Raw genomic sequence first — 25,849 nt, forward strand, 5'->3', positions numbered from 1 at the left:
TATTAACTCATCTAGCCTCACAATAATCATACAAAGTAGGTATGGTTATTGTTTTCAGTACTATTTTAGAAAAGCACAAAAAGAGTAGTAACCAAAAGTATCAGCTAGGAATTGGCAGAGCTGGGATGCAAATTCAGGCAATCTGGCTTCAGAGTCCATTCTCTTTTTTTTTTGAGGCGGAGTCTCGCTCTGTTGCCCGGACTGGAGTGCAGTGGCCGGATCTCAGCTCACTGCAAGCTCCGCCTCCCGGGTTTACGCCATTCTCCTGCCTCAGCCTCCCGAGTAGCTGGGACTACAGGCGCCCGCCATCTCGCCCGGCTAGTTTTTGTATTTTTAGTAGAGACGGGGTTTCACCGTGTTAGCCAGGAAGGCCATTCTCTTATTCATTATATTATACTGCTTAGTCACAAGAACTCCACTACAGTGTGGATAAAGGTCAACCTCAGCACTACCGACATATTTGGCTGAATAAGTCTTTATTTTGGAAGGGCTGTCCTCTATAATGTAGAATATTCAGCAACATCCCTGACCTACACTCACTAAATCCAACACAGTTTCCTTTCCTAGCTGTGATAAACAAAAATGTCTCTAGATATGGCAAATGTTCCCTAGGGGCAAAACTGCCCTCCAGGTGAGAACCATTGGTCTAAACCTATTATATGTTGTTTTCTCTCAGTATACTTAGTCTCTGGATAGAAGATTCTCATGCAAACAGCTTAGTTTTAAGATTGCACGTAATCGACCAGGCACAGTGGCTCACGCCTGTAATCTCAGCACTCTGGGAGACAGAGGCAGGTGGATCACCTGAGGTCAGAAGTTCAAGACCAGCCTGGCCATGGTGAAACCCCATCTCTACTAAAAATACAAAAAATTAGCCGGGCGTGGTGGTGCATGCCTGTAATCCCAGCTACTCAGGAGGCTGAGGCAGGAGAATTGCTCGAACCCAGGAGGCGGAGGTTGCAGTGAGCAGAGATTGCGCCATTATGCTCCAGTCTGAGCAACAAGAGCAAAACTCCGTCTCAAAAAAAACACACAAACAAAAAAAAAATTTGCACGTAATCTACAGATATACAATCTAATCGGCCCTTTAGAGAAGTCATAAAGAAGACAGATACATGATGGCTCATGTCTGTAAATCTAACTCTTTGGGAGGCTGAGGCAAATGCATGAATCACTTGAGACCAGGAGTTCAATGACAAAACCCCATCTCTACTAAAGATTCAAAAAAATCAGCTGGGCATGATGGTGGTGCCTGTAATCCCAGCTACTTAGGAGGCTGAGGCAGGAAAATTGCTTGAACTCTGGAGGCAGAGGTTACAGTGAGCCAAGATCGTGCCACTCACTCCAGCCTGGGTGACACAGCAAGACTGTCTCAAAAAAAAAAAAAACATAGAGATAGGTATATATAGCAGTATTCGGCTGGGCGCCGTGGCTCATGCCTGTAATCCCAGCACTTTGGGAGGCTGAGGTGGGCAGATCACGAGGTCAGGAGTTCAAGACCAGCCTGGCCAAAATGGTGAAACCTCATCTCTACTAAAAATACAAAAATTAGCTGGGCGTGGTGGTGAGCACCTGTAATACCAGCTACTTGGAGGGCTGAGGCAGGAGAATAGCCTGAACCAGGAGGCAGAGGTTGCAGTGAGCTGAGGTTGCACCACTGCACTTCAGCCTGGGCGACAGAGCAAGACTCGGTCTCAAAAAAAAAAAAAAAAATTAGCTGGGTATGGTGGTGTATGCCTGTAATCCCAGCTAATCTGGAGGCTGAGGCAGGAGAATCACTTGAACCCAGGAAGCACAGGTTGCAGTGAGCCGAGATGGTACCACTGCACTCCATCCAGCCTGAGCAACAAAGTGAGACTGTCTCAAAAACAAATAATAAATAAAAATTAAAAATTAAGGAACCATGGGAACTGTGCTTTACATGTTCTTAATATTCTAATAAAAATCCTCCTATATAGAAGTGTTAAAAAATAAATACCTCTTCATGGCATAAAGCTAATGCCTTAGGAAACATTAAAAGGTATTTTATTCATATTTACTAAAATTTTAAAACAGCAATAAAGCTCACCCATTTAAAACATACAATTCAACATTCCGTTACAAAGCCATTACCCATAATCAATTCTAGAACATTTTTATCACCCCCAAAGAAAATTCTATACCTACTGGCATTACTCCTCATTTCTTCCCAAAACCCCAGGTCTACGCAAGCATTAATTTACTTGCTATCTCTATGTATCTGTGTATTCTGCATATTTCATATAAACGAAATCATACAGCCTTTTATGTTTGGTTTCTTTCACTTAGCATATTGTTTTTAAAGTTCATCCATCTTGTAACAGGCATCATTTCCTTTTAATGCTGAATAATATTTCATTGTATGAATATACCACATTTTGCTTATCTATTCGTCAGTTGATGGCATTTGAGTTGTTTCCACTTCTTGGCCATTTTAAATGCTGCTGGTATGAACGTTTGTGTAAATGTTTTTCTGTGGACATGCGTCTTCATTTCTCTTGGGTATAAAGAGTGGAACTGTTTTGTCATATGGTAACAACATGTTTCGTTTTTTTCAGGAACTGCCAGACTGTTTTCCAAAATGGCTATAACATTTACATTCCCATTAGTAATGTACGAGGGCTCCAATTTCTCCACACCCTCAGCAATACTTCATATTGTCCATTTTTTTATGATAGTGAATGTGAAGCAGTATCTCACTATGGTTTTGATTTTCATTTCCTTGACAAGTAACAATGTTGAGCATCTTTCATGTGCTCATTAGCTGTGTGTGTATCTTCCTTGGAAAAATATCTTTTCAAATCCTTTGCCTGTTTTTAAATTACATTATTTGTCTTTTTGTTATTGAGTTGTAAGAGTTTTTTATATAGTCTACATACTAGACCTTTATCAGATATATGATATTTTCTTCCATTCTGTGAATTGCCTTTTCGCTTTCTTAACAGTAACTTTTGAAGCACGAAAGTATTTAATTTGAAGTCCAATTTTTATCTATTTTTTTCTTTTGTTACTTGTGCTTCCAATGTCATATCTAAAAAATATTAATATCTTGCTGAGTCCAAGATTACAAAGATTTACACCTATGTTTTCTCCTAAGAGTTTTATAATACTTTTAGTTCTTATCTTTAGGTCTTTGTTTGTTTTTCAGTTAATTTTTAGATACAATGTGAAGTAAGAGTCCAACGTCATTTATTTGTATATGGATATCCAACTGTCTCAGCACCATTTGTTGAAGACTATTCTTTCCCCCGAAGACTATTCTTTCCCCCATTAAATTGTCTTGACACCCTTGTCCAATTAACTGTAAAAATGTAGGTTTATTTCTATACTTTCAGTTCTATCCCACTGATCTATATGTCTACATTATGCCTATCTAAGTACTATATTGTCTTGATTACTAATGTTTTCATATTTACTAAATTGAAATATATATATATTTAGAGTAAATCCAAAGAGCTGCAATTACATTTTTAAATTTAAGATAGTTTAAAATCTCCCACAAACAAAATGGCAGAGGAGTAACATCAGCAAGATGGCAGAGTGGGAAGCCCTGGACCCTCTTTCATTCAACAAATACACCAATTCAGCAACAATTCACAAACAAAATTCCTTTGTGAGAAATCCAGAAACTAACTGAAAGGCTCCTGAACCCTGGATGAATAAGAATCCAGACTCATCAAAGCCAGAAGGGAGATTCAGGACACCCTCTCGCCAGAATCCTACTCCCAGCAGAGCCCCCATAGGATTGGGAAGAATCCTGCAGCTCCCAGCTACCCTCAAGGGAAAGAATGAGTTGGTATAAGTGTCCAATGCCCCAACTTCTACAGTGGCTACCAAAAAGACTGGTTTCTGTCTTGCCTGTTTTTTTGACCACTGGTAAAACAAGTCTTACATAATCTAACCACCTACAGGAGACCAGAGATAATGGAGGCTTGGGAAGAGCAGTTGCCCTATCTGTTCCCCTAGCTCAGCATAGAGTGAGTAAAGAAAATTCCCAGCCCCCAGATTTTGCCTACGGAGGAAAAGAACTGGTCCACACTGTGTCCAATGCCCCAGTTTTTATGGGGACTACCAAAAGGACTGGCTTCTGTCTTACCTGTAGTGGAGTACTGATAGGATTTGGCAAAATCCAGCTGCCTGGGGGCTAACAAGAACAGAGAAGGATATTTGGGCTAGAAGTTGCTATTACCCCTTCCCGAGCTGGGCACAAAGTTTAAGTGGACAAAATCAATTTTAGAAGTAAGAACAAAATTAGGGGCATCACACTTAATTTCAAAATATATTACAAAGTGATAGCAAACAAAACAATATGATTCTGGCATAAAGTCAGATACACAGACCAATGAAACAGAATAGACAGTCTACAAATAAATTCACACATAACATGGTCAGCTGATCTTCAACAAGGGTACCAAGTATACATAATGAGGAAATTCTAGTTTCTTCAACAAATGATGCTGGGAAAATTGGATATCCATGTGCAAAAGAATGAAAATGGATCCTCATCTTAACACCATAAACAAAAGTCAACTCCAAATGCATTAAAGACTTAAACGTAAGCCCTGAAACTATAGACTCCTACAGAAAAAACAAAACAAACAAAAAACAGGGAAAACCTTCATGACATTGGTCATTATTTCATGAATAAAACACCAAAAACATAGGTAACAAAACCAAAAATAGGCAACTGAGATTACATCAAACTAAAATGCTTCTGCATAGTAAAGGAAACAACCACCAGAGTGAAAGGAAACTATGTAATGGGAGAAAATATTTGCAAATCATATCTAAGGGTTTAACTTTCAAATATACAAGAAATAACTCAATAGCCAAAAACCCTAGTAACCTGATCTTAAAATGGGCTAAACACTTGAATATACTTGAATAGACATTTCTGTAAATGGCTAACAGGTATATGAAAAGATGCTCAATATCACTAATCAGGGAAATGCAAATCAAAACCACCATGAAATATAACCTCACATCTGTTAAAATGGGTATTATCACAAAAAAAAAAAAAAAAAAAAAGGTGGCCAGGTGCAGTGGCTCACACCTGTAATCCCAGCACTGTGGGAGGCCATGGCAGGCAGATTACCTGAGGTCAGGAGTCCAAGACCAGCCTGGTCAACATGGCGAAACGCTCTCTCTACTAAAAATACAAAAATTAGTCAGGCGTGGTGGTGGGTGCCTGTAATCCCAGCTACTCAGGAGGCTGAGGCAGGAGAATCACTTGAACCAGGAGGCAGAGGTTACAGTGAGCTGAGATCACACCACTGCACTCCAGCCTGGGCAACAGAGCAAGATTCCATCTCAAAAAAAACAAACAAAAAGGCAAGATGTGTCAGTGAGGTTATGGAGAAACTGGAACCCGTTTGTACATTGTTGTTAAAAATGCAAAATGGTGTAGCCATTATGGAGTTTCTTCAAACACTTAAAATTAGAACTACCATGCAATCAAGCTATTTCATTTCTGGATATTTATCCAAAAGAATCAAGATCTCAAAGACATATTAGCACTCCCATGTTCATTGCAGCAGTATTCACAGTAGCCAATATGTAGAAACAACCTAAATGTCCATCAAAGGAAGAATGGATAAAGCAAATGGTATACACATAAAATGAAATATTATTCAGCTTCAAAAAAGAAGCAGGCCGGGCACGGTGGCTCACCCCTGTAATCCCAGCACTTTGGGAGGCTGAGGCGGGCAGATCACAAGGTCAGGAGATCGAGACCATCCTGGCTAACACGGTGAAACCCCGTCTCTACTAAAAATACAAAAAATTAGCCGGACGTGCTGGCGGGCGCCTGTAGTCCCAGCTACTCGGGAGGCTGAGGCAGGAGAATGGCGTGAACCTGGGAGGCAGAGCTTGCAGTAAGCCAACATCGCACCACTGCACTCTAGCCTGGGCGACAGCGCTACACTCATTCCCAAAATAAAAAGAAGCAAATTCTACAATATCTAACATGAATGGGACCTTGAGGACATTATGCTAAGTGAAAGAAGTCAGTCACAGAAGGCAAATTCTGCATAATTCCACTTATATCTCTAAAATAGGCAAATTCATAGACTCAAAAAGTGAAATTGTGAGGCAACGCACAGTGCCTCATGCCTGTAATCCTGGAACTTTGGGAGGCTGAGGCAGGTGGATCATGAGGTCAGGAGTTCGAGACCAGCCTGGCCAACATGGTGAAACTGCCTCTACTAAAAATACAAAAAGTAGCCAGACACAGTGGCACATGCCTATAGTCCCAGCTACTTGGGAGGCTCAGGCAGACGAATTGCTTGAACCCAGGAGGTGGAGGCTGGAGTGAGGCGAGATCACATCACTGCACTCCAGCATGGGGAACAGAGCGAGACTCAAAGTCTCAAAAAAAAAAAAAAAAAACAGAACAATAATAAAGCTCATAATCAAACTTTATTTTTCAAGAAAAAAACTCCTCAATTCTTAAGTGTCAACATACAACATTTATAAAGGCTATAATTCAAGAATTTGTACTAATTATAGAAAAGATAATGTGGCTTGACTCAAACAATATCTACAATAATTAACTAAACTAAAAATTTACAAGTGAATTTTTTTTTTTTTTTGAGATGGAGTCTCATTCTGTCACCCAGGCTGGAATGAAGTGATGCAATCTCAGCTCACTGCAACTTCCACCTCCCAGGTTCAAGATATTCTCCTGCCTCCTGAGTAGCTGGAACTACAGGTGCATGCCACCACGCCTGGCTAATTTTTGTAGTTTTAGTAGAGATGAGGTTTCCCCATGTTGGCCAGGCTGGTGTCAAACTCCTGACCTCAGGTGATCAACCCACCTCAGCCTCCCAGCATCCTGGGATTACAGGCATGAGCCACCATGCCCAGCCAATTTTTTTTTTTTTTTTTTTTTTTTTTTTAATATGGGGTCTCCCTATGTTACCCAGGTTGGGCCAAACTCCTGGCTTCAACCAATCCTTCTGCCTCAGCCTCCCAAAGTGCTGAGATTATACACGTGAGCCAGGATGCCCAGCCCCTCAAGTGAAATTTTAAAAACTCTCAATCATTTTCCTTTTGTCTGGAAATTATCACTTGTCCATCCCATTACTACCATTACAAAAGCGAAATAATAAAAAGAATCAAATGATGCAACTGAAATTTCTAATTAAAGATTTGCTCATGCAAAATATTAAAACCAATGGCTAAAATGAGACTTGGAAAACAGACAAAACATCAGTAAACAAAATTAGTATTTATTACACATTGGCATGAAGAAAAGCAAAAGCTGGCAATGAATTACACAGAGCCTGAATGAGGGAAGCCACAAAGCTAGTTCCAGCACTGAAGGCTAAGAACCCTGGAAAGCCAATAGAAGAATCCTTCCTGATACTATTACCTCCTGGTATTCATTACCTTTCCCAATCTCTTTTCCTTTCCACCTTCTTCTTCAGGATAAATCCCTTATATATTCCTTTCTCACCATCCCTATTCCCTCATACAGAATTTTTAACTCCCAGAACCATTCTCTTCAGCTTTCTTATTCTCTCATCCTTCCACTTCTTTAAATCCATTCTCATAAGGTCACATATATATACACACACATACACACACACACGCACACGTATATATATAAAATGTATACCATATACATATATATAAAATGTATGCCATATACATATATATATATCTCTCTCCTATAAACATTTTCCAATGTTCACATCCAACTCTTATAAAGTTTAAATAATTATTCATGGAGATATACCCAACTACTGACTTTTAATTTACTGCCTGTGCTATTTACATATGCAATTTCCTATGGTTTTAGTCCGTATGTGTATATATAGTAAGAATTGTTAGATGTTAGAGATTCTAGCTTGCTTTCAATAGATTTTTACATAGCATCCCTTCATTATGACATTTTGAGTCGTCTTTTTACCATTCTAGTCTTTTAAGAGAACAGCTTAAATCTACATAAAAACAGAGAAGCTTCCTAAAAATTACATTTAAATGGCAAAAAAAAATACATTAAATTCTACTAAGAATTTCACAGTATTAATGGATAGAGCCATATCAACAGAAAAAAAAAAAGTTGAACTGGTACTTTATTCAAAAAAATTTTAATATTAAATTATTTTTATTGGATGATTCAAAGTATCTCTGTCTCACCTGCAGTGTATTTTCTTTCTTTATAAAGGAAAATCTTTACTAAATATTATGTCCTAGAGATTTGTTCCATTACCATAGACTCTATAAGCAAAAGAGATAATGATTTATATATTTTTAATAAGGGAGGCAAGGAAAAAGTATTATATGATAGGGTTTTCTTCCCCTGTTAATCTGTTAGAAAACTAAATTCTTTGAAGTCTATTTCCCAACTCTGGTATGATTTAAGTCTTCATATAAAAAGAGAGAAGCTGACAACACTAAATGGCAAGAAAAAAACAGTACTTGGTTAAAATGGTTTCTATCACGGTGAATCTCATTTAGATTATCATTAACTTACTTTAGTCAAATCAATTATTTTCTCACAGAAATTCCTTACTATATCTGAGAATTTGACAAACAGCTTTTTTGGGAAGTAGAAATAATGATACATTTATAAGAATGCCAGAAAAAAATCTAAGTCATCCACAACTTACTGAAACCATTGTTAGTAAATTTAAATTTTGAATTTAACAGTAATTTTAGTCTTGCAAGAAACTTTTAGATTTGTTTTATTTTGAACTGTAAAAAACTAATAAAACCATTTTTAAACTCTTAATTTACTTAATAACAAGGAGGAAATTTGGCACTGTATATCAGATTTGCAAACACTTGTTAGGAAGTTAAATTTCGTTAGCTATCAGGTGTATATAGCCCTGCCAAAAGAAAAACAACAGGACAGCTGTCACAGCTAATTCTTACCTGGATAGCCTCTGCCACTAACAAGGTATAGTCCAGACAAGTTGAGAGATGCATTAGGTACCAGCTTATGGTAAACATTACACAATGAGTATTTCATTTGCACACATTTCTACTCTTCCTCTTTATCCCCTCAGTAAGCCTAGCAACTTTTCAGTCTAAATGTTCATGACCATTACTCTCCCATATTCTACTGTCTTCCTTCCCCTATATAATCTATTAGCAGTTTTGTCTCCACAGTGATACTAATACCACTTTACAATGTGGTAAATTTAATGATCCAAAGAACTAAGCCAAAAAGTTGCCCATTGTCTATTCAAATAAGGTTTACCAAATGCCAATGTTTTATGTTAAATTTTTTTAAATTTCTATGATGTCACATAACTGAAAAATATTCTGATCATGATATAATTGTGTCTATAATAAAAAAGATGTTCAGTAATACCTCTGAACTGTGTTTATGGATTAACACCTTTAAGAAGTAATTTGCTAATTACTTTTTGTATAGATTTGATAAATGGCTATTCACGTTTGGGTTCAGTTAATCAAAAATACGTCAAAATAGGCTGGGTATATTGGCTCACGCCTATAATCCCAGCACTTTGGGAGGCCGAGACTGGAAGATCATTTGAGGTCAGGAGTTCAAGACCAGTCTGACCAACATGGTGACACCCGTCCCTACTAAAAATACAAAAACATTAGCCAGGCATGGTGGTGCATGCCTATAGGACCAGTTACTCGGGAGGCTGAGGCAGGAGAATAGCTTGAACCCAGGAGGTAGAGGCTGCCATGAGATGAGATTGCACCACTGCACTCTACCCTGGGTGACATCAAGACTCCATCTCAAAAAAAAAAAAAAATGTCAAAATATACTTAAAATTGCTGCATTATAATAATCTGACTTCCTCACCAGGATTATCTCTCCTAAACCAAGTTGAGCACGTCCCAAAGTTTGCCAAGACTCCCATGAATGTGGATTTCGCTGGACAGCCATTTCTGCTGCATGTACTGCTGGGAACATTTCATGAAGAGACATTAGCACCTATAGGCAAAAAAAGACCAAAAAATCTGTCAGTAATATTCATAAACTAGCAACTACATTAAAAACCCTTTTCATTTTTTATGATATATTTTTAGTCCAGTAAAAATAGCATTTTGGTGATTCTTACCCCTTACTCTGCCATTCAGGGTAAGAAATTATAGTTCTCTTTTCACCCCTGATATAACTATGAAAATATAAACCTTTCTCTTTCCAGTTATTGAATCTTATGTCCATCTGGTCAAAACCAAGTGTTCATATCCTAATCATGGTGGCTCAGAGGTATTTTGAACTCCCAGTTCCACTTCTATTTATTCTATTTACAATGTGGTTTTCAGGGAAACCCAGGTACTGCCATTAAACTAGGGGAATAAATTTGTTCAACCAGCCACCCTATCCCTAATGAACATCTTTCTGTTATAAAAATTATTTTAAACATTGCCTAGGCCTTCTCGCTACTGGGCTTTTCAAATTATACATACCAGAAAGTTAGGGTTAGGGTCAGGGAGAGTTAGGGTTACCAGAGAGTTCTAGCACCCTCCACTGTGGTCTGTGGGAAAGGGCTGGATTTTATCTATAATCTTTAGGACCATTAACACTTTAAAAGATTTGTGACAGAAACATTATTATCAGATTCCAAATTAAACAAGTCTTCGGCCGGGCGCGGTGGCTCAAGCCTGTAATTCCGGCACTTTGGGAGGCCGAGACGGGCGGATCACGAGGTCGGGAGATCGAGACCATCCTGGCTAACATGGTGAAACCCCGTCTCTACTAAAAAAAAATAAAAAAAAAAACAAAAACTAGCCGGGCGCGGTGGCGGGCGCCTGTAGTCCCAGCTACTCAGGAGGCTGGTGTAAACCCGGGAGGCGAAGCTTGCAGTGAGCTGAGATCCAGCCACTGCACTCTAGCCTGGGCGACAGAGCGAGACTTCATCTCAAAAAAAAAAAGTCTTCATAAAGTTTGCCACAAACCTGTCATTCATATATACATATCTAAGATTGAAAATTAAAGGCATCCAAATGAAGGTCCTCATATCACTGGATTCAGATGACATAATTTATTTGGGTTTTTCCTGGATAAACTAAGTCAAAGGTGACAAATGGTGTGTCCTATATTTGAGATCATCATTTGAAAAATATTTGTTAGGTGTGCAGGTTAAGGCTGAATTGCAACAATTCCCTGCCAAAAATATGTTTAATGCTCTGTGTGAGACTTTTAAAATCACTTGGATAACCTATTCAAGTGCTCAGACGTTTTCTTTACAGACTTTCCTACAAAATATTAGAAACATATTTTTACAGTAAAATGTTATTTTTAAACTATTAATAAAATTGCATCTATGCTGACCTTTTGCTAAGAAATAAGCCATTTTTAGAAATATCTCATCTAGAACCCAATCCATCCTCATTTTTAAGAAAACTGAACTATTTTGCTAAGTCTACTACATTTAATTCACAAGGAAAGCATATGTTTTTCATCTAAGAGATCACCAGTGACTTTTTATTTTTTATTTATTTATCTTTTTTTGCTATGGAGTCTCACTGTGTCACCCAAGATGGAGTGCAGTGGCACCATCTCGGCTCACTGCAACCTCTGCCTCCCACATTCAAGTGATCCTCCTGCCTCTGAAGTAGCTGGGACTACAGGCGTGTGTCACCACTCCCAGCTAATATTTGTATTTTTAGTAGAGGCAAGGTTTCACCATGTTGGCCAGGGTGATCTCGAACTTCTGACCTCAAGTGATCCACCCACCTCAGGCTCTCAAGTTGCTGGGATTACAGACGTGAGCCATGGCACCTGCCCACCAGTGACTTTAGAAGATAGCCATCTATTCCTATCTTACAACAGTTAGGCTAAAATAACAGTTAACTTCATTGTGAAGGCAAATGAATTTCCAATTTTATGCATGACAGAGCCATAAATAATGGTGAAATATTTTTTCCCAAAGAAATGGTATTTGAAAAAGAAAATGGGAGAAAATGCTATTTTGCTTCATCATTGCTCACTCACCGAACAAACATAGCACAATTTCATAAGGAAAGTGAAATTCGTCATAATTATTACCTGTGATTTCATCTCATATAGGGTAGCATCATTTGGAGTTAACTGTAGTGCTTCATCCCACTTCTGAATTGCTTCCCGATATCTGTGGTTGTTAAAGTTATATGAATGCCATATTTTCAATATGTCTTTTTTTAGACTTTCAAAATAATTTTTTATTGTAGTAAAATATAAAATTTACCATCTTAACCATTTAAGTGTACGGTTTAGAGGCATTAAGTAGCATTAAGTATATATAGTTCATTCACCTTTTTGTGCAACCACCACCACCATTCATCTCCAGAACTTTTTCATCTTCCCAAACTGAAACTCCATACCCATTAAACAATAACTCCTCATTGCCCCCTCCTCCACCCCCAGGCAAACACCATTCTACTCTTAGACTACTTTCAGGAGGAGGAGTCATGTACTTTCAACAGTTTTTTGGACTACTTTCTAGTACATGAAATACATGTAAAAATCCAAAATAAAGGATTAGCAAATTAAGTCCAGCAACTTATTAAAGTACAAAATCCACATGATCATGTAGTGTATGCTCAGAAAAACTTAGAAATGGGTTCATATGTAACAGATAAGGGAGAAAAAAAAGTGCATGCCACTAAACAATACTTAGTATAATTTAACAACCATTTCTGATTATTTGTAATAATAAAAGTATATACAACATTAAAGAAATTCAGTACCGTGGTGCCATTATCTACTAAGCTTTAATGATACAATCTCTAAAAGTTGTAACTATATCACCTAAAAAGAAAGTGCTTGTGCTTTTTTACATATATTGTGGGTGATTTCAAGCCTCTCTAAACAATATTTCCAAATGTTATTATAAATGCAACAGGAAAAACTTTGGAAACTAATTTATCGATGTATTCCTTCATAACAATCCTTCCACTCACAATATTCTAACAAATATAGCAGTAATAAATTCTGCAAGACTTAATAGCAGCAAATGTCTTTCCTCCAGCATTAGGAGGAAAAAGGTTGGACTGTTTGTCCAATCTTTTTTCCACCACTCCCTACACATACCTGTGCTCCACTCGGCAGGGTTTTTATAGCCCCTACCCACATATCATGCCTTTGTTAGTATGGATCCCCTGCTACACATACACACACACATCTGTATTAGTCCATTCTCACGCTGCAATAAAGAACTGCCCAAGACTAGGAAATTTATAAAGGAAAGAGGTTTAATTGATGTGTACCGCGGGGCTGGGGAGCCCTCAGGAAACTTACAGTCATAGCGGAAGGGGAAGCAAACACATCCTTCTTCACATGGAGGCAGGAGAGAGAAATGAGTGCTGAGCAAACAGGGAAGCCCCTTATAAAACTGTAGATCTCATGAGAACTCAGTGTCATGAGAACAGCATGGCAGAAACTGCTCCCATAATTCAATTATCTCCACCTGGTCCCATCCTTGACACATGGGGTTATTACAATTCAAGGTGAGATTTGGGTGGGGACACAGAGCCAAACCATATCACATATCTAAGATTGCCTTTCTACTCCTCTTCATCTATTCAAGGGCTCCTCCTCTAATACCAAGTTAAAATGTTCCATTCTTCATGAAGACCTCCTCCAGTGGATCTAGCCCACTAACTATGAGTACCACTTCAGACCACATAGCAACACTTGTATTTCCAAAGCATTTTATGTTTTACAAAGCACTTTCAATACAATTATTTAACATACAATTATTTTCCCAAAAAGTTAATATTATTTGCTTTTTAAAAAATTATTTTGAGAGACATAGTCTTGCTCCGTTGCACTGGCATGATCACAGATCATTGCAGCCTTGAACTCTTGAGCTCAAGGGCCTCCCACCTCAGCCTCACGAGTAGCTAGGATTATAGGCACATGCCACTATCCCCAGCTAATTTTTTTATTTTTTTATTTTTGTAGAGACAGGGTCTCACTGTGTTGCCCAGGCTGATCTCAAACTCCTGGCCTCAAGCAATTCTCCTGTCTTGGCCTCCACAAGTGCTGAGATTATAGGGGCGAACCACCATGCCTGGCCTCAAGTTTGGCATTACTTGTTCTCACTTTATTAATGAGGAACCAATGGTTGAGAGCAGCTAAAGGACTGTCCGAGTCCTACAAAAGACAGGATTTAAAGCTAGCTCTTAAAAATACAAGACCAATACTTTCTGTAACTATATCAAGTATGCCTCCCATTTAGTTCTGCTCTAATTCCTCCTTGTATTTTTGTCTTCTCTTCTCTAATGAGTCAGGAACCAAAGGGTAGATTTGCTTATATGCTCTACAGTACCCAGAACATTTCTGGGAATGTAGAAGGTAATAATATAACAGATTTTTTTGTTTGTTTTTTGAGACAGTCTCGCTCTGTCACCCAGGCTGGAGTACATGGAGTACAGTGGCATGATCTCGGCTCACTGCAACCTCCGCCTCCCGGGTTCAAGTGATTCTCCTGCCTCAGTCCCCTGAGTGGCTGGGACTACAGGCACACGCCACCACACCCGGCTAATTTTTGTATATTCATAGAGATAGGGCTTCGCCATGTTGACCAGGCTGGTCTCAAACTCTTTACCTCAACTGATCTGCCCGTCTCGGCCTCCCAAAGTGCTGGGATTACAGGCATGAGCCACTGTGCCCGGCCTAATATAACAAATTCTATCTGCCTCAATTGTCCTACCTTCTCCAACTCCTGAAGGCAGCAGAGAGAAGCATATAAAGCATGCAAAGAGGGGACAGATGTAGCATGCTCTAAACAGGAAAAAAAAAAATGGTAATAAAAACAAATTCTATCCTAAGACAAAAGTGGTAAAAATGTTAATTCTTACTTTGTTCTATTCATTATTTCATGTACAGAAATTATAAGAAATCCCAAGACTAGGGGAATGTAAATATGGGTAGAAAAAAACAAAAACATTAGAATTCTAGGTTTAGCAGAGGGACCTTATGACCTTGGATATTTGAGGTTTCAGGAGTCTTTGACATCTTGTGAGGAAGGAGCTGAAGGTCTTTGGTCTCTAGAGCAAGGAGTGACATAGTAAAGGTCCATATAGTAAATACTTTAGGCTTTGTGAACCATACAGTTTGTCACAACTATTCTACTCTATTACTGTATCCCAAAATCAGCCATAAACAATGTATTCAAAAAATGGGCATTGCTGTGTCCCAATAAAACTTTATTTATAAAAACAGGCTGTTTTCATAAATAAAGTTTGCCAACCCTAGATCTACTTGTCCCAACCACTGTTAAAAGCTTATCATATTTGTCAAATTCACTTTTTACTTCCAGTCCTATTTTCTGCCCAACTCAACCAGAGGAAGTTATCGCCCCACAGAAGGCATTTGTGGTCATCACTGTGACTTGGAGGCACTAGTGGCAGAGGGTCAGGGATGTTAACAGTCTTCAAGGCAAAGAGCAAGCCTGCACAATAAAGATCTGTCTTGCCCAAAATACCACTAGCACTACTGCTGAGAACAGGATGGCTTATCCCATCTCCAACCCCACAAAGCTGCTTATGTTCCTAAGCTTAAGTTGTCCGAAGTACAAAATAAACTAAGAGGTTCAAGGTGACAATGACCATCACTAGTTTTTTCTTTATATTAAGCAGGTATGCATGTGTGCATATACATATACATACAAACACACATACACACACACACGTGTAAACACAGGCTCACAGATTTGAGAAAAAAGAAAAATGTCCGGTCTTCTCGACTGCACTGCCTTTTATTTTGAAAACATAACCATTGCTGCCAGCAGAGGCATCACTCAATGAGATGTGCTTTGTTGCCAACCAGGCCTATAAAGGTTTAAAGGAACAAGTGAGCTCTTTTCCACACTAAACAAAGCAAGAAATGGTGGACATTTTCTTCACTATCATCAGCTTATTCAATTATTCCCCCTTCTCATCTCTCTTTGGCTTACTTCTCTTGGCCTGCAAACAAAGGGTGGCACCACTTAGTTCCTCCATTTTTAGATCACAGGAAACTTGGCACTGAACAAATCAATAGTCTCTGGTAACTTCTGCAGCATATCTCTTAATTCAACTTCAGTTTGGAACAGACTGAACAGACACAGCCCTACTGCAGCTGTTGGATAGGAAGCATTAAATGATAAAAACTTGGTTTAAAGTCACTGTGGTTAATAAATGACCAAAGTCTGATTCTGCCAGTTTAAGGACAATCTTAACAGTATGCAACTGAACTAGCACAAGGAAGGAAGCAAAGGGAATAGTTCCATGGACTACAGTAGGGCCGGATGAGATAATGCCCTATACTGAGGTAAAGAACAGCTGGTGATCAAGCTAAATAAGTTAGATAGCACACTCATTTACCAGATAGAAATGTCAACGTGTTTAGCTACTTTACTCCCAATTAGGTTTCTAATTTACTGTGGCTTTAAATTTAATGAGCTATATAGTTAACAGCTTATTCACTTTATAAATATTTACTGGGCACCTACTCTGGGACAGGTAGAATTCTAGTAATAAGTACTAAGCATGCAGCACCCAACAAGATATAATAGGTCCCTACTATTCTTCTAGATTTTACTTTCTAAAGTGTATGCATGTTAGAAGGGGAAAGAGAAAGAAAGACAACAAACTAAGTTAAAATATAAGTGCCATGATAAAAGACAAATGGAGGAACGTGATAGGGAGTGACCTAGTGGCTACTCAGAATGGGCGGTCAAGAAAGGTCTTCCTAGGAACGCATTGAAGCTGAGACCTGAGTGACAAAACGGGGTCAGACAACTGAAAATCTGGAGAAAGTTCATTCCAGGCAAAGGGAAGAACCTGGGGAAGGACCAAACCATGTTTTGTGGAAAGGAAATAAAACCAGAGGAAGGGAAGTCAGAGTTCAGGGAGGTGGGCCAAAGCCATGATCACAGAGAATACAATAAGCCATAGTTATGCATGTGGATTTAACTGCATGTGTGATGAAGAATCCACAGTTTTTATACAACAGTGAGACATGAATTATCGATTTACATTTTTAAAAGATCAGTCAGAGCCAGGGGAGAAGAACAGACAGTAACGGTACAAAAATGTACACAGGGAGGCTAGATATGAGACAACCAAAGTAATTTAGGTATGAGATAACCATAGATAAGGATAGCAGCAGTGAAAACAGAAAGGAGAAAAAGATTTACAATACACTGAAAATGTAAAGTTGGCTCAACTTGGACTTGGTATGAGTGAAAAAAAGAAAGAAAGCCAGGATAATCTGGGTTACCCGGAAAACAGAGCCTGATGCCAAAGCTTACTGGCTAAATCTTTATTGAGTGGGTAGGATCCTAGGCAATCAAGAGTGAGGGAAAAACAGAAGTAAGGCATGAAGAAAGAAGAATAAATACAAGGTCTATGTTAAGCTGGCAATAGCTCCACAAACACAGATGACTGTTGATCTGGAGAGCAAAAGGAAAGGAGCAAGCAAAGATTAAAAAAGAGAAGACATGGAGACAAGGACAAGCATGACAGCATGGTGGTGTGGAAGAGGAGACAGCAGTGCATTTAGGAAGAGCGTGGTCACCTATGATGAATGACGAGAAGCACAATAAATGAGAACAGAGAAGTGATGACTGGATTTGACAACATGGAGGTCACTGGTAACCTTTACAAAAGCAGTTTCAGTGGATTCACGGGGACAGAAATATGACTGGATGGTTCACCAAGAAATGGAGTTTGTAGTCCAGAGGGAGAAGAGAAACGGCAGAGCATTTGGAGAGAAGCTTTTTAAATGGATGTTATCAGGGTATGTTTGCATGCCAGTGAGAAGGAGCCGAGAGAAAAGGAGAAACAGATGATATAAAAATGAGAGGACTATTTTAGAACAACGTTCCTGAGAAGGCACAAAGGGATGGGGTCTAGAGTACAAGTAGAGTGGTGGGCCTTTGATAAGAGCAGGGCACTTCATTACAATGGAATGATGACAGATCATATAGGCACAAATATAATAAGGTTGGAAGATGTGCTGGTGAGAAAATAAAGTCATTCTACAAGAATTGTATCCGTTTTTTTCCACAGAACATGAGGCAAAACCACTGTCATTAAATATATTGATGTGAGTAATCTGTAGAATGTAGGTCACACAGCAACATCACCCTCAGATTTACATTAGTAGGTATACTTTTCTACACAAGAACAAAATGCATGGTAAATTCTAATTTATATTCCTGCTTCATACACATACAACTGATTCTAAGAGAAAAATTAGACCAGTTAGCTAGACAGTCAAATATCACCATCTAGTGGCTGAAACTTTAAAAGCCAACATGTCAAAGTTGGGACTAACACCGTGAGGGTATAACCTAGTTTGTAATAATTCTAGAAAAAGACATTTGAACAAAATAATTTACAAAAATATATATATTACCACTGCAGGAAATATACCAAGAACATATAAAATCCTAAATTGTTATATCTAAAGTACATTCACTTGGTGCTTATTAGGTGCTAGGTAACATGCTTTTACATGGACTTTGCTCTTTAATCCTCCAAAATTCTATAAGATATGTATCACCATTTGACCAATGAGGTAGAAATTGACAAAGAATAACTGCCCAAAGTTTATGTAGATAGAAATGATAAAGCTGGGATTTGAATGGCGGTAATCTGACTTCAAAATCTACATTTTTAACCACTATACTCATTATATCATATCTATTAAGCACTAAAATTTCTTGGGGGTTGGGTAGAAATCAGATTTTTGTAAAAAGAATCATGAATACTCTAAGGTAAGACTTCTGAATTTAAAAACCACTCAAGGTTGATCATGCTGGCTCACGCCTGTAATCCCAGCACTTTGGGAGGCTGAGGCGGGAGGATCACTTGAGTCCAGGAGTTCAAGACCAGCCTGGGCAACATGACAAAACCCTATCTCTACTAAACATACAAAAAATTAGCCGGGCATAGTGGCACACATCTGTAGTCCCAGCTCCTGAGGAGGCTGATGGACAAGAATCTCTTGAACCTGTAAGGTGGAGATTGCAATGAGACAAGATCGTGCTACTGCACTCCAGCCACCTGGGCAACAGAGCGAGGATCCATCTCAAAAACAAAAAACAAAAACAAAAAAAAGACTGGGGACTTCTGCTACTATCCTACAAGTGATGCACAAGAGTTACTAAAGAAGGCTGACAGAGTGATAAAATAACCAAGACCCCAAAATACGTAACATTCAGATTTGAAATTTTACTGAAATCTAAATGATCTCTTCTATCAATTAACTTGCAACATAACAGCAAATTCAGAACACAAATACATCATGAACACATATAAAGATATATGAAACAAATATAGAATTATTTTACATTTGACAAGCACTCAAAACTGTTTTTTTAATCAAATTTACTGATGTGTAATTTATGTATCAAAAAATGTGTCCACTTTAAGCATACTTTTTGATGAGTTTTGAGAAATGTATACACTCATGTAAATACAACCACAGCCATCACAACAAAGAACATTTTTGTCAATCCAAAAAGTTCTCTGTGCCCCTTTCTCGGGAAACCTACCCCAACTGCTGACCCCAGGCAACTACTGATTTTTTCTGTCACTGTGGATTAATTTGGCTTTAGACAGATTTATAAAATGGGAATCAGATGGTATGTACTCTTTCTGACTTCTTTCCCTTAGCATAATGTATTTGAGATGTCAATCATTTCTTTTTACTGCTCAGTAGAATACTATTGTATGGAAATACCACAATTTATTCATTCATTCACCTGCTGATGGACATTTAGGTTGTCCCAGTTCATGGATACTATTAATAAAGCTGCTAGAAACATTGTTAGAACAGTCTTTGTGTGGATACATGTTTTCATTTCTTCTGAGTTAGTATCTAGGAATAAAACGGTGAGATTGTACATTAAAGTATATATTTAACTTTATGTGAAACAGGCCAAGCATAGTGGCTCACGCCTGTAATCCCAGCACTTTGGGAGGCCAAGGCAGGCAGATCACCTAAGGTCAGGAGTTCGAGATCAGGCTGGCCAACACAGTGAAACCCCGTCTCTACTAAAAATTCAAAAATTAGCCAGGTGTGGTGGTGCGCACCTGTAATTCCAGCTAGTCAGGGGTGCTGAGGCAGGAGAACTGCTTGAACCCGGGAGGTGGAGGTTGCAGTGAGCCGAGATCATGCCACTGCAGTCCAGCCTGGGCAACAGAGCAAGATTCCATCCCAAAAATAAAATAAAATGAAATAAGTGAAACAACCAGACAGTTTGCCAAAGAGGTAAAGCTATTTTACATTTTCAAGAGCAATGTATAAAAGTTTAACTTGCTTCATATCTTTGCCAACACTTGATACTGTCAATCATTTCAATGTTAGCATTCTAGTAACTAGGTAATAGTATCTCATTGTGGTTTTAATTTGAAAGTTCTTGATGACTAATAATGTTGAGCAACTTTTCGTATGCTTCTTAGTCATTCATATATTTTCTTTTGTGAAGTATCTGCTCCAACTTTTTACCTATTCTTTACATGAATACCTTGTCTTCTTCCTACTGAGTTGTAAGAGTTCTTCTATAGGCCGGGTGCGGTGGGTCATGCCTGTAATCCCAGCACTTTGGGAGGCCAAGGTGGGCAGATCACGAGGTCAGGAGATCGAGACCATCCTGGCTAACACGGTGAAACTCCGTCTCTACTAAAAATACAAAAAATTAGCCTGGCGTGGTGGCGGGCTCCTGTAGTCCCAGCTACTCGGGAGGCTGAGGCAGGAGAATGGCGTGAACCCGGGAGACAGAGCTTGCAGTGAGCCGAGATCGTCCCACTGCACTCCAGCCTGGGTGACAGAGCGAGACTCCGTCTCAAAAAAAAAAAAAAGTTCTTCTATCTTCTGGAAACAAGTCCTATGTCAGATATAGGTACTGGAAATATTTTCTCCCAGTCTGTGGCCTGACTTTTCATGTTCTCAATCAAGCCTTTTAAAAACCAGAAGTTTTCATTTGTATCAACTGACCACATACATGTGAGTCATTTCTGTATCACAGATTATTTTCATTGATCCACATATGTCTATCTTTAGTACTATGAAGGTATAACATTCAAAAACACAGTAAGGGTTGAAATTAAGTAATGTAAGTTCCCTAAGTATGTTTTACTTCATAAAATTCTTTTGGCTAGTCTAGATTCTTTGCATTTCCACATAAATTTTAGAATAAGTTTGTCAATTATCTCAAACGCAAGTTTGCTGGGATTTTGATTGGAACTGCACTGAGTTTACAGATCAATTTCGGGAGAACTGATGTATTAACAAAATACAGTCTTCCAATCTATAAGCATTGATATGGTTTGGATCTGTATCCCCACCCAAATCTCATGTCAAATTGTAATCCCCAGCGTTAAAGGTGGGGCCTGGTAGGAGGTAATTGGATCATGGGCGCAGATTTCCCTCTTGGTACTGTTCTCACGATAGTGAATTCTTGCAAGATCTGGTTGCTTAAAAGTGTGTCGCACTCCCACTCCCCTCACTCTCTCTTCCTCCTGCTCCAGCCATGTGAAGTGCTAGCTCCTACCTTTGCCTTCTGCTATGATTATAGCTTTCATGAGGCCTCTCCAGAAGTTGAGTAGATGCCAACATTATGCTTCCTATGCAGCCCTCAGAACCGTGAGCCAATTAAACCTGTTTTCTTCATAAATTATCCAGTCTCAGGTATTTGTTTATAGCAGTGTGGGGACAAACTAATACAAGTATAGTGTATATTTATTGATTTATTTAGGTCTTTTAACATTTCAGCAACATTTTGTAGTTTTCATATAGTTCTTATACATGTTTTGCTGAATTTTTTTCCTAACAATTTTAGATTTGGGAATAATACTACAAACGGTGCTTTTTTTTTTTTTTTTTTTTGAGATGGAGTCTCGCTCTGTCGCCCGGGCTGGAGTGCAGTGGCCGGATCTCAGCTCACTGCAAGCTCTGCCTCCCGGGTTTACGCCATTCTCCTGCCTTGGCCTCCTGAGTAGCTGGGACTACAGGCACCTGCCACCTCGCCCGGCTAGTTTTTTGTATTTTTTAGTAGAGACAGGGTTTCACCGTGTTAGCTAGGATGGTGTCGATCTCCTGACCTCGTGATCCGCCCGTCTCGGCCTCCCAAAGTGCTAGGATTACAGGCCAAATGATGCTTTTTTAAAAAACAAAAAAAGTATTCAGCTTCTAATTGTTTTATTTAACCCCATTATTGGCTTATAAGTCTTTTACTATTTTTTAATGGTTTCTCTAGGGTCTAAGTTTGAATACAACATAACAGCCTAAGAGCAATATAATTCCATTTATCCCTTCATGCTTTCTATTACAATTGTTATATATTTACTTCTATATAATTTTGCAAAATGTTGCCGTTATTTAATATCAATCATCTTTTTAAAGAATTTAATTGCTTTTTAAATCAGTCTTCATACTTACCCATGTTTACCACTTCCAGAACCCTTTCATTCTTTACTTAGATACAAATTTCTATCTGGTATGATTTTCCTTCTACCTAAATAATTTCTTTTAATATTTCTTTTTTTTTTTCTTTTGAGACGGAGTCTCGCTCTGTCGCCCAGGCTGGAGGGCAGTGGCCGGATCTCAGCTCACTGCAAGCTCCGCCTCCAGGGTTTACACCATTCTTCTGCCTCAGCCTCCCGAGTAGCTGGGACTACAGGTGCTCGCCACCATGCCCGGCTAGTTTTTTGTATTTTTTTTAGTAGAGACGGGGTTTCATCATGTTAGCCAGGATGGTCTCGATCTTCTGACCTCGTGATCCGCCCGTCTCGGCCTCCCAAAGTGCTGGGATTACAGGCTTGAGCCACCATGCCTGGCCTCTTTTAATATTTCTTGAAGTCCAGGCCTACTGGTAATGGGTTATCTTAGCTTTTGTTTGTCCAATAAAGTTATTTTGCCTTTATTTTTGAAAGATATTTTTGTGGTACAAAGAATTCTAAGTTGGCAGTTTTACTTTCCTTCAAAACTTTAATGATGTCATTCGATTATCTTGCATAGACCTCCAGCTGACCTCAGCTGCTACACTCTGAAATCCATGGCCACATTTGCAGCAAGGATAAATATCTCATGGCTTTTCTCCACATTAACTGGAAGTAGCAGAAATAAGAAGACCAGTTCACTTCTGAGGGGCATGGGACTCCAATGAGGGACAACTCTGACTTTAGGACTATCCAAGGTATTGTCCAACTGTCTTTAGATTATATGACAGCCTAAGACATTTCCATCCAACCTTCCCTCCCTCTCCCCTTCACTGGGGGTCAGACAAGCATAGCTCTCCCAGATTTACTCAGTTCCCACCCCATGTCCTCTCATACAGTGATTCCCCTAATGAAATATTTGCATGTTTAAGCCAGTCTTGGCATGTGCTTCTAGAAGGACCCAGACTAGCATAACTGTTCAGTATATTTTTTATTTTAGATATCGTATTTTTCATTTCTAGATGTTCCTTTTTTAATATATCTTCCATTTCACTCCTCATTATGTTTGTTTCCCTTTAATTATCTGAATATAGTTATATTACCATTTTAACCTCTTTGTACACTACTTCCATCATCTATGTTATTTCTGAATCTGTTTCTATTGACTGATTTGTCTCCTATTTATGGGTCACAGTTTCCGACTCTTTGGTATGTCTAGTAAGTTTTTATTAGATGCTGAATATTTTAAACATTACACTGTTGACTAAAAATACTGGGCTCTATTCTGGCAGGCAGTCAAGTTTGAAAGTATCAGTTTGAACCCTTCAAAACCTATTTTTAAAGCTTTTCTAGGGAAGGTCTGGAGTAGCCTTCCCTCCAGGGATAGTGTAGTCATTCTACTAAGAAATAACCCCCTGTGACTCCAGTAAATATTTCTGGTGACCATCAAAGACACTCCATTCTGAATGGTTGAAGCTTGAATAGCTCTCTGCTCTGCATGAATGCTGGGAATGGTTCAGCTTACAACTTCTCAATCATTTTCTCTGGATTTACAGAAATTCCCCCATAGTTGCATGGCCTAATGTTCAACAAAGACTCAAAGGGACCTCATAGACTTCTGGAGCTTTTTCTCTGAGTAGCTTCCTCTTCTCTGGTACTCTACTCTGCAACTTCAGGCTGTGTCGTCCTCTCCAAAGTCCAATCTCCATCTCCTCACTCAGTAAGACCACTGTGGTCTATCTGGTTTCCTCTTCCATGTGCCCATTCCCTGGAGACTACCTTCAGGTAGAAATTAAGGGAGCTCAGCCACGCGCGGTGGCTCATGCCTGTAATCCCAGCACTCTGCGAGGCCAAGGACAGCGGATTACCTGAGGTCAGGAGTTCAAAACCAGCCTGGCCAATATGGTAAAACCCCATCTCTACTAAAAATACAAAAATGAGCCAGGTGTGGTGGCACACACCTGTAATCCCAGCTACTCAGGAGACTGAGGCAGGAGAACCACTTGAGCCTGGAAGACAGAGGTTGCAGTGAGCCGAGATTGTGCCACTGCACTCCAGCCTGGCCAGCAGAGCAAGACTCTGTTTCAAAAAAAAAAGAAAAAGAAGAAATTAAGGAAGCTCATAGGGATCATCTTGTTTTTGCCCCTTCTCTCAAAGATAAGAGTCCTATGCTGACTATTGTCCAATGGTTGAAAACAGTTTTTTTATATCTTTTGTCCAATTTTCTAGTTGTTTGGGGCCATCCAGGTCTAGTTCTAGAAACGCTCTCATGGCTGTAGAAATCCATGCCTAATTTTTAAAGTATTTTTGTATCCATTATTGGATTTCAGCCTTATAAGAACCCCATGACAGGCCGGGTGCGATGGCTCAAGCCTGTAATCCCAGCACTTTGGGAGGCCGAGATGGGCGGATCACGAGGTCAGGAGATCGAGACCATCCTGGCTAACACGGTGAAACCCCGTCTCTACTAAAAAATACAAAAAACTAGCCGGGCGAGGTGGCGGGCGCCTGTAGTCCCACCTACTCCGGAGGCTGAAGCAGGAGAATGGCGTAAACCCAGGAGGCGGAGCTTGCAGTGAGCTGAGATCCGGCCACTGCACTCCAGCCTGGGACACAGAGCGAGACTCTGTCTCAAAAAAAAAAAAAAAAAAAAAAAAAAGAACCCCATGAGGCAACTGCAAGTGAAGAAATATATAGCCAATCAAGGACACAGAATATTAGGACCATTATAATAGTAATAATAATAATAACTAATATTTACTGAGTATTTACTATGTGGCAGGCAATATATTAAGTACATTGCATATGTAAATTCATGTCATCACAACAGCATTATGAGGTAGATATTTTTTGCAGAAAAGGACACTTAAATACAGAGAGGCTGAATAACTTGCCTAATATTGCAGAGCTAGTCAACAGCAGAACTAGTATAAGAAACAAGGCCATCTGGCACTAATGCCCAGACCATAATTACTACATTGTACAATCTGTTATTTTCCTATTGTATAAACAAAGCCTTCTGTACACAGAACAACAGGGGAATGGGAAGAGTAAGAGTTATGAGAAAAAGAATTCTGCCATCCTTGTGAAATTAAAAAAAAAGAGAAAAAGAATAAGACCCAGAATAGAGCAATTATTATCAAGTGCCATATTCTCATTCGGGAGGAAGGTGAGAAAATTTTAGTCCCAAAGGCCCTTTGTGGTTTGGGTATGAAATAAAATATATTTTCAGAATACTATATTCTAATTTGGAGTTCTTAAATGTATATTCAATAGATATCATGCAGTAAATGGTAGCTAGCTTACAAAAACCTTTTTAGCCATAATATAGCCAAAAACGTCACAGCTTTATAAATATTTACTGAGGGCCTAGTAAGTACCACAAATTATTCTAAGAGCTGAAGACACTATACAAGTTAGATAAATTCCTTACTATCCTGGAGCTTACATTCCTACAGAAGAAAAACAACATATAAACAAAATA

The 25,849-nt window shown here is 39.0% G+C and overlaps 1 protein-coding gene across 2 annotated transcripts in view; it reads right to left on the reverse strand.

The window, feature by feature from the left end:
* The window catches only part of TTC33 (tetratricopeptide repeat domain 33), a 43,658-nt gene that overhangs the window by 5,646 nt on the left and 12,163 nt on the right, over window positions 1-25,849 (reverse strand). For both annotated transcript variants that reach the window (XM_033179444.1, XM_033179445.1), the window contains exons 3-4: window positions 11,999-12,080; window positions 9,806-9,937 (exon numbers count right to left, since the gene is read on the reverse strand). In XM_033179444.1, the coding sequence (XP_033035335.1) occupies window positions 9,806-9,937; window positions 11,999-12,080 (214 nt within the window). The remainder of the gene's footprint in view (window positions 1-9,805; window positions 9,938-11,998; window positions 12,081-25,849) is intronic.

This window comes from Trachypithecus francoisi, unplaced genomic scaffold, assembly GCF_009764315.1.
Source record: "Trachypithecus francoisi isolate TF-2019V2 unplaced genomic scaffold, Tfra_2.0 Lachesis_group2, whole genome shotgun sequence".
NCBI classification, from domain to species: domain Eukaryota; kingdom Metazoa; phylum Chordata; class Mammalia; order Primates; family Cercopithecidae; genus Trachypithecus; species Trachypithecus francoisi.